Consider the following 15,492-nt stretch of genomic DNA (forward strand, 5'->3'; position numbering starts at 1 on the left):
CCTCAAAGCTCACACCTCTTCTTTGCCCTGCCGCCTGGTACGGCTTCTTGCTGAAGGGAAACTCTCCCAATCCCAGCTTAGGTGAGCTTTTCTGCAAGATAGGCGTGGAAAAGCAGGCGGATATTGCTACGTGTCATGTTTCCCTTCTACATGGGTCTCCTCTCACCCCATTGCATCTCTCTTTTATTTATGCCTTCCACTTCTCTTCCTAGTTTTCCCTCCCAGAGGCTGCTCCTCGGCCCTTTCCCCGATTCGGCGGCTCTTCCTCGGTCAAGGTGGTCACTCCCTGGCCCTGATTGGTGGCCAAGGTTCTCCCATCTCTCGCTTTCCCCCAGGCCATGCAGCTGCCGCATTTGCTTCACAGTACACCTTTTCAAGCACACCCTGCCCTTCCTCGCTACCTCTCTCGGAGCGCCCAGTCTCCTCCTTCTGCACAGCCCCTCCCACCCCCTCCTCTCCTGGGTTGAGGTGACCCCTCGCTAGCCCGGATCCCCCAGGTGGATATCCAGGCTGCGGACCGTGGGTCGCTTTAGCACTTTACGCAGGGGACTCCCAGGGTGGGAGGCTGTCAGACTCCCGACACCAGATCACGGAACCTTCGGGGCAGTGGGGAGAGACTGCTCTGCTAATTGTGCGGGGAGTACATAGTGGTCCTTCCGCAAAGTAGCGGAGCCATGGTCATGTAAAGAGAGGAGACCGCGTTCCCGCAGAGGCCTCTGCCTTCCTATCTCCCCTATCCACTCAGTGCCTCAACTACGCTCCAGAGGGAGACGGTCTAAAATCGTTAACTCCACATCCAAGTCTGGAAAGGTCCCAGCCGCCCGAGGCTCAACAGCTTTCCCTAGAAGCCCACAATACCCAGCCCCCTGCGGCAGCTAATGACGGAAATTCAACCATTGGAGGAGTGAAACGCGCACACACTAAGGGGGAAAAGCGGTTTGCACATGTTCGCTTTCTCCTTGCTGGAGCTTTTTAGCGGAAAGGTCGGGTTATCTGCAGAGGCGCTAGAGAGGAGGAAAGAGAAGGCTGCTTGGGGGGCTCCTGTCCCTTAGTATTGCTCAGGACAGCGAGAGGGGAGACTGTGGCGCTGCTAGGGGCAGGACTGCAGTAAACGGTCTATTCTTCTTAAATTTACACACTCTCGCGTCCTCGCGCATCTTCACGCCGAGGTGGTCTTCATTAAAGCAACCCCTCAGCCTGATGGCTTCTGCTCTGAACAGCAAGATTCACCAGCCAGGAGCATGCAATGGCTCCAAGACAGCTCAGCGCAGTGGCGGCGGCTCGAGAGAGGAGTACACCCAGGAGATCCACGTGAAAATGTGTAAGAAGATCGCCCAGCTCACCAAGGTAAGCTAGGCGTGTGTTTGGCGCTCCGCCTGGTCGGGGCCGCGGCTCCCTCCCGGCGGTGCCTTGGGCTGCCCGGGGCAACTCGGCCAGCCCGAGCGAGTTCAATCCCTTCTTTAGACGAAGCAAGCACAGTGGAACCAGGGCACAGAAACTTTGTTTCAATGAATTGCTTGCGCTAAAAGGCAGCCAACCGGGCTCAGTGGACTGTATTCTCCACCCTTTGGTACCTCACAATTAAGGGCAATAAGCGTCCGTCCTACTATAATGATAACAGCGGGTAGAAATGGGTTCCTTCCAAAGGAAACTGCTACAGTGTGTCTTTAGCGGATTGTTGGATTTGCAGGGGGTTCCCCAGTAGTATAGGGGATCTGAATGGCATTGGATTTTAGTTTCTGTTTGTTTTAATATATTGCCAGCTCTGCTGAAATATTCGTGCCTGGAATATTAACACTTAATTGAGTTGCAGTACATTACTGTTCCAGCCCTGTGGATTGTTAAATATTTCATCCATCCATCCACTCAGCAAATATTTGCTGTCATTTGTCGAATACCAACAATGTACTAGATGTGACATTAAATGTAGGCATAGTCCACCAGGATTACACCCTCCTTGTACAAGTATCTTCTGTGTGAGCATAAATGTGAAGGCAGAGTTTAGCTCAGTCTAAAATTCGTGGTAATAGAAAGGACCTTGAGAGGTCAACTAGGCTATTTCCCAGATTTCATGCCAGTGCCATCAGTAGAGGCCCCCTGGATTGCTAGAACTCTGCCTAAGGACCGTCAGGCAGAGGACTTGGGTTCACATTCAGGTTCTTCTTCTTGGCGCTTGTGTCATGGAGGATGTTACTTACCTGTTAGGAATCTCAGTTTCCTCATCTGTCAAAGGAAGGACTTGAACTAGATCTCTATTTTCTTCCTATGCTGAGCCCTACAATTCTGAAACAAATGCTACATCTGACTTCGGTTATCCATCCCAGTGATTTAGAACCCTTGTCAGAAAATCCTTCTGGATAACTAAGGGAAATTCTTTTTCATGGACAAGAAATTTTGCATTGCCTATTATTAGTGAAATTGGCAAACATCTGGTCAGTCTCCTTCTTTTGAATAATAAGCCCATTGTACTTGGGATTCAGACTGGTATAGAGGATAGAGCACTGGACTTAGAGTAAGGAGGATCTGAATTTAAATTTGGTCTGGGACACTAGTTGTGTGATCCTGGGCAAATCACTTGACCCCTATCTGCCTCAGTTTCCTCAGTTGTATAATGAGGGTAAGTAGAGCACTTACGTCCCAGGGATATTTTTTAAGCACTTAGCACAGTGCTCATAGAAGGTGCTTAATAAATATTTGCCCGCTATCTTCAAATTGTAGCTGTAACTAGCTTTGGCTAACAAGTTTTCTCCAGGGGTCCCCTACAGAGGCAACCCACCTAAGGAGGATCATGGATTTAGAGATCTTAGTAGCCAGCCATCAGGTCTAACTTCATTTCACAGATGAGAAAACGGACTCCTACAGGGGGCTTGTAGGTCACACAGCAGTAAGTAGCAGAGCCCAAACTCAAATCTTGGGTCTTCTGGTTCCTTTTCCAGCAACCTTCCATCTCTTTCTCTTTCCTCATGGTTCTCAAGCTCTCTCTTTCTCCATGACTCTCATCACTGTCCAAGGCTACCTTCCCTTCCATTCCTGGTGGATGTTTATGGGCCAACACTTTCTTGGAGGATAGACTACTCCCATTCCAGAACAACTGCATCACAAAAATGAGACTGTCCTTCTTGCAGTTCTACTGCCCCTCCTTGTATTATGCCTTCACCTGAATTTGCTCCAAGCATATTTTAGCTAGTTATGACTTTGTTCATGCTAATCTTGCAGGGTTTTTTTTGTTTGTTTGTTTGTTTGTTTTTTTGCAAAAGGGATTAAGTGATTTGCCCAAGGTCACACAACTAAGAAGCATCTGAAGCCAAATTTGAACACAGGTTCTCTCAATTCCAGGGCTGGCACTCTGTTCACTATGCTACTTAGCTGCCCTGGTTAGCAGTCTTAATAAGCATTTATCAAGCCCCTAGTATCTACTGGGGATCTTACTGCTCACAGAAACTCAAAGACAAAAGTGAAACAATTCCTGCTCTCAAAGAGCTTTCATTCTAACAGGTGGAAACAATATGTACATAAATAGGTATAACTACAACATAGTTACATAATAATCTTGAAAAGGAAGGTAGGGGTTGAAACCAGGAAAGGTTTTATTCAGAAGGTTACATTTGAACTGGGTCTCAAAGGAAACCAGAGATCAAGGAGGACTTGAGGAAGGAATAAATGCATACAAGGCATGGTGACAACCCACCTTCTTTCTACCAAGAACCAAAGATAGGGAATAGAGTATTACCTGGTATGGGACCGCAAGAAGGCCAGTTTGGTTGAGCTGTAGCATTCATAGAGGGAAATGAGTGAAATATAGCCTGGAAAGGAGAATGTCACAAGATAGCGAACAGATTTAAATTCCAAACAGAGGAGAGTATATTTGATACTGAGTAGAGGGTGGAGATAGGCATGATCAGATCTTCCTTTTAGAGTCACTGATTAGTCACTTTGTTGGTTATTTGGAGAGTAAATTGGAGGGAGTAGAGACTAGAAGCAAAGAGATTCATTAGGAAGATATTAGAATAGTCCAGAGGTGATGAGTACCTTAGAACACTATATTAATGTAAAATGTTATTGTTTTGGCTAAATTGCACATTCTTTTGGTACTAATCTGTTTACTAAGAACCAACTCGCCAGCTACTATATGTACAACACCCCCAGCTACTACTATGTGCTTTATTATGTATAACCATGGTCAGTCAGATATCAAACATTTAAAAGCTTCTACTTTGTGCCAGCTCCTGTGCTAAATGGTGTACCTTGTATGACCTTGAGGAAGTCAGTTCACATCTCTGGGACTCAGTTTCTTTTTTTTGTTTGTTTTTTGTTTTAAATATTTTTATTTACTTCATTAAATATTTCTCAATTACATTAAACATTTTTAATATTCCTTTAAAATTATTTTGAGTTTTAAATTCCCTCACTCCTTCCTCTCCCTCACTTCTTTTTTTTAAACTTTTATTAATATTCATTTTTAACATGGTTACATGATTCATGCTCCTACTTTCCCCTTCACCCCACCCCTGCACTCCCCCCACCCATTGCCGATGCACATTTCCACTGGTTTTAACATGTGTCATTGATCAAGACCCATTTCCAAATTGTTGTTAGTTGTATTGGTGTGGTAGTTTCGAGTGGGACTCAGTTTCTTAATGTGGAAAATGAGAATCTCTAAGATCCCTTGTAGCTCTAAGACCTATGTCCCTGTGAAATACACAGTTGCATTATAGGCAGTTGCACTCTCTAATGCAGGAGTTGGCAACCTTTTTGGCTGTGAGAGCCATAAACACCACATTTTTTAAAATGTAATTTTGTGAGAGCCGTACAGTGCTCACAGTGCGCGCTCCTCTAACAGCCTGAAAAAAAATTGACTTTATGGCTCCTGCAGAAAGAGCCATATCTGGCCCTCAAAAGAGCCATACGTTGCAGACCCCTGCTCTAATGTGTTCATAGATAAGGTAATGAATGCTGATTTAGAGCAATTCTGGGTCCTAATGAAAAATAAGATTCCTTGACTAGTCCCAGTGAAGGAGAGGGCATTTGGAATCTGACAAGGATTTGACACAGCAACAGAAGAAGTTAAAGGATGTGCATGTCCAGAATCATCATAGGAGATTCCCTATTGCCGAACTGTAACTGTATATTCCCTCCACATGCTACTACTATTCCTTTCCCCTCTCAAATTCCACCCCCCCCCCTTTTTTTTTTTTTTTTGCTGTTTTATTGATAACCAGAAGGGACACCCACAACAATATATTCCTTTGTTCAGTTTTTTGTTGGGATAGAATAAATGCATTGCTGCTGGCTTTCCCCTATACCCCCAGGATAGCTTCTTCTAGTAAAACTGGCTTCATTTCTTCTGATATCTTCAGCCTCTCCCATTTTTTTCTTTTACCATTCCTCCTTACTCCAACTTCTCCGGTTTCTTATGACATTACTGTTATCTGGCTCTGATCCCAGACTAGTGAGGCAAGGAACAAGTGCCTTGTATTGACTTTCCATTTTCTAGGTGGCTATGGGGGGGGGAGGGAGAGGTATGTGACTCTGTGTGGTGACTCTCTATTTTAAGACAACTCAAAGCTTTCTGCTTAAATGGTTCCTTTAAAATATTCCTTCTGAAAAGACTATTTCCCTTGTATGAACTAATTTTGTAATCCTAAACTCTATCAGAGGAGAATATAAAAGTTACTGGTTGCTAAAGTGACCAGTGAACAAAAATATTAGGATTACTATTGCCCAAATTGGCTAAATAAATTTCAAAAGCATATTGTGGATGTTTTCAGACTTTTTTTTCTAAAGGGAAAACTGAAAGGGAAATTTCTGATTAGAGTGAGGGAGAAAGCAATCAAAAGACTTTTACATAGAACAGTAATGTCATGCATTTAAGCTCTTCTCCCCACCCCCTCTCTTTTTTGGGTGACTCCTGCAGTGAATAGAGAAAAAAAGGTAGAAGTAACTCAGTTATAGAAGAGGATATGGTCCAAATCCTATGATCCTATGGGATGCAGGTGATCTCCTAAGCTGTTACAATTATTTTCTAATGTGTTCATAAGCAATTCTAGGCCCTAATGAAAATTCGACAAGATTCCTAGACTACTCCCAATTTCGATTGTTGGGCCATTGATGGAAAGGAGGGCATTTGGGATCTGACAAGGATTTGACAGGACAGCCAAAGAGGAAGTTAGATTTATCAGTCCTCCACAGAAATTGAATGAGATGATGAGAGATTAGGAATTTAAGTGATTAGAGTGCTCTTAGTGACAATACAAAAGCTGGTGATAGCCAGAGGATTCTTGCTTCAGAATTTTTAGCTAGTAATTGTGAGAATTTATTAGAGATTTTGAAACTAAAGTAGCTCGAAGTTGTGAAACAATAGACAGATCAAGAAAGCATTTTTTCCCTTTTCTAATTTAAGAGAAACAAGGTGAGTTACAGGTAAGCATGCTGATATGTGAATGAAAGGTATGATGGAATAGATTAAGGAAAGTGAAGAATTAAAAATACGGTTAGTCGTACCAAGGTTTTATTAAGAGTTTTCAATAGAGCCTTTCAAAATGTAATAGCCTTTAAAGTTTAAAAAAAAACTCTTATTGAAAGCCTTTTGTTTGTTTTTCAGCACCATTTTAATTTTCTTTCTCTTGTTTTTTTTTTTTTTTTTGCATCATTTTCATTTTCAAATATCCTTCTCCCTTCTCCCCTACAGGAGCCTTTCCTTATAATGAGGAATAAAAAAGAAAAGGAGAAAAAAAGTTGTTAAGCAAAACCAACCAACACATAAATCAAGTCTGACAGCAAAGTCAATGTTATGCACCCACAATCTCCCATTTCTGCACAAAAGGGAAAGAAATAGATTTTCTCATCTCTTCTCTGGGGCCAAGCAAGCTTGGTTGTTATTATATAGTATTGACTTTCATCCTCCCCTCCCCGCCCATTCACATTGTTTCCCTGATTCTGCTTACTTTCCTCTGTTATCAGTTAAACAAAAATTTCCCATGTTTCTCTGAATTTTTCATATGGTGCATTAATTGGCACATTACAATTTGCTTAGTCCTTGTCCAATGGATGGGTGTCCACTTTGTTACCAGTTCTTTGCTATCATGAAAAAAATGCTGCTATGAATATTTTGGTGTATATGGGACTTTTCTATCTTTGGCTTACTTGGGGTACATGCCTAGGGTTCTTTTGTTCAAAGAGAATGAACATTTGAATTACATTTATTACCACAATTCAAAACTGCTTTACAGAATGTTTTGGACCATAGTTAATGTTCTTATGATTATCTGTTTTAAGAAATGTATTTTTATACTAAAGAAAGAAGTATTGAGAAAAATATCCTGTTTACTCATTTAACCCATGATGTCTCTTCTTGAAGAGTGGTTGCTTGGACCAGGGAATCATATCCATTGCATTCCCAATCATCTACTCTAGGCAAAGTACTTAGGAGGAAAGGAAAAGACTTAAGTGCTGAATTTGGTAGCCTAAAAATAAAGTGATGAAAGTAATGGTGTACCTCTAAGGTTCATCTTGTTTCATGTCCCCATTTTTATAAAAGGAAGTAGAGACAGTAGAACCAGAACACCATGCAAGTGGGAAACATGGAATCGAGAGCCAAGTGTATTCTCAAGTCAGTTAATAATGACTTAATAATACCTTAAAACATTTATAAAATGCTTTTAAAGGCATCTTCACATTTAGCAAATAGGTATTCTTGTCCTCCTTTAAAAGATTAGAAAACCAAGGTTCCTAGCAGTTTTGTGACTCTGAAGGCCTTAGAAAGAAAAATAATTCAATTCTCCTAGCAAGTCAATTCTTTTAGTCTTCTAAAATTGTGTAGTAGAAACTTTACATTTGAAACTACATCTTAAACTTAGAATAGGGTTTCTTTTTTGGTGAGAATTTTAAAAACACCACTTATTCTTTCCAAGCACTATCTTAGACATAATAGACACAATAGAAAAATGATACAGTTTCTACTTATAAGGAGATCATATTGTAACAGAGGGAAAGACAGGAAATATAGGAGAATTCAGCTATAAGACAGATAGTAAAGCCTAGCACAATATGACACAGTAGCAGGGCAGATGGTAAGACCCTTTGATTAGGAGGGAACAATGGTAATACAAATGGCAAGGCTACAGGCTCATCCCTTTATGGGAAATGCTCATTCATTGTAGGCTTGTAGATAAACTTATGGTACAACTCTAGCCCCAACCTCACTTCTGCTATCTTTTGCCCTACGCTAACCATCCCCAGAGCCCAGGACTTTATGAAGCTTTGAGATCTTATTATAACTGAAATCTATTTAGCATCCACTAAACCAAGAAAGAATTATTTTAGTCAATCAGGAGAGATGATTGAAGATGTCATATTCAATAGGGATATACAAATAGAGGTTTGAAAGTTCAGTTTACCTAATTAGACAATTTATCTGGCTTACCAAAACTTTGGGATTCAATATACAGGGCAAAGAAATAAAAATGGAATATATAGATGATATAGAACTCTTCCTGTTTTTCCAGTCCACCTCACTCCCTCTTTTCCATACTTTTTCTTCTTCTTTTTAAAAACCCTTACTTTCCATCTTAGACCCAATACTGTGTATTGGCTCCAAGGTAGAAGAGTGGTAAGGGATAGACAATGGTGCTTAAGTGACTTGTCTAGGGTCACACATCTAGGAAGTATCTGAGGTGGGATTTGAATCCAGGACATCCCATATCTAGGCTTGGCTCTCAGTCCACTGATCCTTCTAACTACCCCACTCCATGCTTTTTCTTTTTTTTTTTTTAAATATTTTTCTTTTTATTTTGAATATTTTCCCATAGTTACATGTTTCATGTTCTTTCCCTCTCCCCAAACCTCCCTAACCCCACTTAGCCAACACACAATTCCACTGGGTTTTACATGTATTATTGATTAAGACCTATTTCCATATTATTGATAGTTGGACTAGAGTTATCGTTTAGTGTCTTCATCCCCAATAATATCCCCATCAGCCCATGTGTTTAAGCAGTTGTTTTTCCTCTGTGTTTTTCCTCCCATAGTTCTTCCTCTGAACGTGGCTAGTTTTCTTTCTTTTAAGTCCCTCCCCTTGCTCTGGATTCTTGTATTGCTGCTAGTAGAGAAGTCCGTTGTGTTCAATTTCACCACAGTGTATCAGTCTCTGTGTACAATGTTCTCCTGGTTCTGCTCCTTTCACTCTGCATCAATTCCTGGAGGTTGTTCCAGTTCACATGGAATTCCTCCAGTTCTTTATTCCTTTGAGCACAATAGTATTCCATCACCAACAGATACCACAATTTGTTCAGCCATTCCCCAACTGAAGGGCATTCTCCCATTTTCCAATTTTCCACTCCGTGCTTTTTCAAAGCCTACTACTCCCCATGCCTGAAATGCCTTTCTTCATTTCAACTTAATAGTTCTGTGGTTTTGAGTCTCTGCTATAATCCCACCTTCTGTGAGAAGCCTTTTCCAGTTCTACTTACTCTCTGAGATTACCTCCAATTTGTTCTGTATATATCAAGTTTGTACACAGTTTTTTGCATGCTATCTCCCACATTCTAATTGTTCTTTTTTGCCTTCCTTTGTACTCCCAGTAATTAGTCGCACTGTTTAGCACAGTGCCTGGCACATAATAGGCATTTAATAAATGCTATTTGACTGGCTCATTGATTGGAATGAACTCTGAGAGCAGAAATTGTTTTTTAATTTGTCTTTTCTTTCTTTGAATCTCAGCATTTAGCAGAGTGACTAGCACATAGTAGGCACTTAAAAAATTCTAGTTGACTAACAAAAGTGCAGTATTCAGAAAATACATTCTTTTCTCTTCCAATTCAAAGTGACCTTTTTATTAATGTATTTTATCCAAATAATGTGTACAAATTGGAAAGAGTTCAAAATGGACCACAAAGGTGATCAACATGTTAGAACAGAAGATGATGGTGTTTTTTTTCTTAAAGCCTTGATTATAGAATAAAGATGAAATTTTGCTCTAGTGTAGTTCTTTCTTTGGCATTTTGAGAAACCCTGGAGGTCCCTTTTACCACTTTTCCTCTAACATTCGCCAAGACTGAAACAACTTTTACCATTATATCTCACAACTTGAACAAGGTCTTTCCAGAGATACTTTTATTGGCATTTCCTGGGGGTGTCTGGTAATTTCAGTCACATTACTGAGGTCTCTGACTTATTCTAGTAACTTTCAATGAAGGCATTTTCTAGTCATATGATTAGAAATTATGTTTAAAATGAACTGAATCAACTTGCTCCTAGAGCTTATGAGCTAAACAAGTTTACTCAGGTCATTTCTTTGAGCTCCATTTTTTTCATCTATAAAATGAAGATAATATGTGCAGTACTTTCCACAAGGCTCTTGGGGAGATGAAATTTCATGATGTAGTTAAGGTAGCTATATGATAAATAAATAGAGGGTTGGTTCTGAAGTCAGAAAGGGTAGAGGAAGAGAGACCAGTCCCCCTAGGACCTTTGCCTAGGAAGAAAGGGAAAGATTCAGGATCTAACTTTTACTTGATATGTGGCCCTGGGTAAGTTATCTAACCTGCTGTCTGCCTTGATTTCCTCAACTGTAAAATGAGGATGTTTTGAGGTAGTTTTAATTTCATAATTAAGAAATTATTAATATTAATTAATAACATGATCAACATAAATAAATAATATTTGATTGATTAATAATTTTGTTGATATTAATAATTACTAATGGAAATAAGAAATAAGCTTATATTTACAGAGCATTTTTCAAAAATCTTTACACAGGAAGAAAAGGAAGAAATCCCTCGCAGGCTCTTTTGAGGATCAAATGAGAAAATATTGGTAAAGTTCTTAGCACAGTGCCTGGCACATAGTTAGCACTTAATAAATGGTTACTTCCTTTTTTCCTGTGAAAATTTTTTGTAAAGTGTATGTAAATATAAGCTTATTTTTCATTTCTAATAATTATGAGATGGAAAACTATCAAATTAAATTTGTAAATTGGAGCCTGAATGTTAACTCTAGTATCTGTGACTGCATAGTGCTTGGCACATAATAGATGCTTAATAAATATTCATTGATTGATTCACTGTTAATAGTGGCTAAGCAAAGCAAAGATGCTTCCTTCTTAGATACCGTTCCAGAATTTTAGATTCTCTTATTCTAAAAAATCGTCTGACTCAATTCCCTCAGCAAAGAGTAAGGGACAAAGCCAGGGCTAGAACTCAGGTAGAGGACTAAGGGTCACAGATTGTAGCTTTTACTAACCTCTTCAAAAGTAATCACAATAAGAACCAGATGAAAGAATATAGTGCAATTCCACTGCTCTTGCTAGAAAAAATCCAAGTGAATGCCCCAGGCATAGTCAAGTTATCTCTGTATATATTAAGGACAAAATACGTCTATTCTAACAGGAATAAATAATTTTAAGTAGCAAGTGGGCATCATTCATGATTTGTTGTTGTTGTCTTAAACGAATTACAAATATGTCCAATGAGAAGGGAGACCCGCGAGGGAGTAGAGAGCTCTGCCACATGTTTCTGATTGGGAATGTCAGGGAATTGTGTTGAGGCAGCAGTAATGAGTGCCTGCAGCAATCGAAGTGCTAGGCAGGCAGCTGACATTTGAGCACTGTGTTTTTATGGCATGTGGGTGTGGAGGTTTTTATTGCGCTTACTGACTATTTCTACTTCACTAAAAATAATGTCATGCCTGCAGGAACATGCTTGGGTACATATGTTTAAGCAATCCTATACAAGTTTATTTCAGAATTCTCAATATGAAAGAGAACAGTTCTGTTTTAGTCAGTTTCTAGCATATAAAAATGATTAAATGATATAACTTATAGATGAAGTGTGGCTTTTCACAAAATAACATGATATTGTATGAAATGATTTCTTCAAATCTTAAGGTGTCCACTGTAAGAAAACCAAGCAATAAATACATATTAATTGAGAGCCTGCTATATGCTCACCATTTTCATATGCCTATAATGAACTTTGCTGAGAATTGTCACAGACATAGATACCACATTCATGCTCCTCTTAAAAGTGCAGTTCTGTTGGTCATCATGATGGAATCTAAACTGGATCTACATCTTAAAAATCACTAAACTATCCATCCATACTCTTTGACTTAGGAATACCACCATCACCATCAGGCTACAACCTCAAAGAGATTAAAAAAAGAAGGATCCATATATATCCAAATATTTATAGTAGCGTTTTTCATATTAGTGTGGGAAGCCAATAAGAAAATAGATAAAAATCTGAGACTCCTCTTTTGACCCCTTTTGTGATCCTTGTGATTTCTTGTTGAAAAGTATTGTGGCCTTATTGGAAAGCTTTAAGTTCCTATCAAGCCTGAATTTAAAGAGTTAACACTGTCAACACAGCAAGGAATGCTGCTGCCTGGTATAGCCAAGGCCAAAATCTTAGCAAGGGGCAATTCATCCCTGAGAAAAATACTCCCAGCTTGGCTTCCTGATAAGAAGCCGGTCAAAATTCAGCCTTGGCCTCAGTCTAGTCTGAAGCCAATGTTTTGTGTTTTGATGTGACATAATTTGTAACTTCTGCACATCTGCAAAGTTTTTTTTTGGGGGGGGGTTCTTTTGTGTGAAATGAGTCTTGAAATATATATAATAAACTCCATGGTCCTGGAAACAGAGCTGGAAGCATGAGGTAAAAGATAACTCTTGTGTCCCATCCTTATTTCCTTATCAACTAAACTGTCTTTATCAGATTATCAGAGATGATAAAGAGATCTTGACAAGTAAGAAAAAACTGGAAACTCCCATAAATTAGAGAATGACTAAACAAATTAAGGCAGATAGATATAATGATCCACCTGAGAAGGAAATGGCAAACCGTTCTAGTATCCCTTGCCAAGTAAACCTCATGAATAGTTTTGGTTCATGGTTTCATGAAGAGTAGGACAAAACTGAACAACAATGACAAAATGGAACATTATTGCTCCCTAAGAATTAATGAAACAGACAGTTTCAGAGGAAGCTAGGAAGACCTCTTTGAACTGATGCAGAATGAAGAAAAGCAGAACTAGGAAAGCAATTTATACAATGACAAGAGCATTATAAAGGAAAACAACTTTGAAAGATTTTAGAATTCTGGTCATTGCAATGCTGTATCTCCAAGTGACTGAACATGAACCCTGCTTCCCATCCCTTATCAAAGAAGTAATGGGTTTAGAATTCAGAATGAAATACACATTTTAAGATACAGACAAAATGGAAATTTGTTTTTCTGGACTATGAATATTTATTATATATTTTAATTGTTCAGTTGGGAGAAGTAAGTGGGAGGGAAAGACAATAAACCTATGTAAAAATGGATAAAATAAAATTTTAATTCCAATATATTTAGATCATTTGAAAAGGACTAGAGGGAAAAAAATGACCAGTCTTAGGAAGGAAAATATGTCCCAAAGGGAGAGCATCCAAAATATTCTCCATCAATTGGGAAGGGAAATGTAGATTAAAAGAAAGGAGGTATAGTGATCAAAAAGTGTTGACATAATAACTTCCCTTTTCTTCAACCAAAACATGTTAAAGAGTCATCACAAGAATAAGAGACAGAGTCCTGGATGTGGTACATGTCAAGAATTTGTAGATTAGAGTCCTGGGTCTGATGATATTTACTGCTGCCTTACTATAGGCAAGTCATCAAAGATCCCTAATGCTCAGATTTCCTGTCTGCATACCAGGGATAATAATAACCTGCATTATTTACTTTCCAGGGTTGTTTTCAGATGAGTACCTTTTAAACCCTAAACTAATCTGTGCATGTACCTTTTTATTATTGGCCATTGCCAGGAACAACATTGTCCTACCATTCCTTCCTGCCCCAAGCCCTGACTCAGACACTGCCAGCTCTACCTTCTTATCAAAGGACACCCTAATGGTCAATGTGATAGTGCAAACACTGGAAATCCTTTTAGACATCATGTCTTTTGGTAAAATTCTTAAAGAAAGCCCCAAGAAATACCTGGGGAATCATTTCATAGCCTTTCCCTAAAGAAGATCTTTCTAAAAGGAATTTATCATTTATAACTGTATAGCACTTTTAAAGTTTTGCAAGGTATTTGCTTCACAGCCTGGTAGTATGTATCCTTGATTAACTGAAGAGGAAACTCAGGCCCAGAGAGAATTGAAATGACTTGCCCAGGTTCACATGGATAGGAATGATCAGTGTTAGGACATGAATTCAGGTTCCTGACTTCCTTCCACTATACCATACTTAAGAGGATAGTGTTGAATGAAGTCCAAGGGACTCCAACCATCCTGTTATGATCCATGTTATCTCCACACATGCATAGAACCTAGTTAATCATGAAATCTTCCATTTCAAATGGTGTATTCTTTATTGATGTTTTGGTTTCTCCCACAACCCCTGACACTGGAACATTTCAACTAAAACAAAACACTTATTTATAGAAACCCTGGTATCATTTTATCTAAACTATGGCAGGTATCATAATGGTATTTGATTATTCTTATTCTCACCTTTGCAAAAGTTGTTATTAAATAAGCTCTTTGAAATATTGTTTTATACTGTTGTAAGCCTCTTGGGAAAGAGGGATTATCTAGAAAAGGCTTCCAAGTTGTAAGTGAATAATATCTTCTCACAAATCATTGAATCATTAGTACTGAAGAACACACAAGCAATCCTTCTTGCCTTTAGCTAATTCAGTTCCTGTCACTGGACTTTTAGACTCATAGTCTCCAGAAGCAGCAATATCATTTAATAGTGAAGCCTTTAGAGATAAAATTTAAAAGCTTTTCTGCATTTTGACACTGGATCTCGAGGAGTAGTGACTTGCCATTTTAACTTCTTAAGTAATACTTTATGAGGGTGGATCTAAACTACAGTCAACCCTGTTTCAGGGATGACACAAGCTCTGATTCCCAAAAAAGTCTTTTTCTCTCCTTCCCCACTCCCCTAGTGGAATAGCTAATACCTGGAATTTCACCATCAAAGCATAATTTAATGCTTTAGTTTTTTAATTGACTTGGATCCTTCCAATTCTCTAATGAATCTGATCTCATTGATGTGCATATTCCCTCTAAAGGTACAGATCTCTACCCTGTGATTCTCTTCCATGTTTCTCTGACAAAACTGGGGGACCCTTCCTTAAACCTACCTCATCCCTCCTAATATGCTGTGGTTCTTCTTTAGATTCTTTTGACATTTCACAACAAGAGAAGTATATGGACTGCTCATTTTTATGCCTTTCTTACCAATCCATCTTTTTTTTCCCTAGTCATACCCTTCTTTGTTGACCTTCTTTATGCAATTTTTCCTGGAGAATTCCTTGTAAGTAATATATTATAGTCTATCACTCCCATCATGCCTTTCTTCATTGCCATTTGAGTGATCCTCAAATTAATTAGTGTACAGATTAATCCTCTGTGATTCATAGCTATACAATGTCATTAGAAGAGGATTGGTATTAAAAGAGTAGATCTTTGTTTCAGAAAGAAAGTTGAGGTCAGTAAAAAAAAGCTAA

At 39.1% G+C, this 15,492-nt stretch overlaps 1 protein-coding gene across 1 annotated transcript in view; it reads left to right on the forward strand.

Annotated features, from left to right (window-relative positions):
- The first annotated feature begins 994 nt into the window (after positions 1–994).
- The window catches only part of FAM184B (family with sequence similarity 184 member B), a 108,966-nt gene continuing 94,468 nt past the window's right edge, over positions 995–15,492 (forward strand). The window contains exon 1 of the mRNA XM_044680472.1: positions 995–1,347. Within this exon, the coding sequence (XP_044536407.1) occupies positions 1,201–1,347 (147 nt within the window). The 5' untranslated portion in view covers positions 995–1,200. The remainder of the gene's footprint in view (positions 1,348–15,492) is intronic.

This window comes from Gracilinanus agilis, chromosome 6 (genome assembly GCF_016433145.1).
Source record: "Gracilinanus agilis isolate LMUSP501 chromosome 6, AgileGrace, whole genome shotgun sequence".
NCBI lineage: Eukaryota > Metazoa > Chordata > Mammalia > Didelphimorphia > Didelphidae > Gracilinanus > Gracilinanus agilis.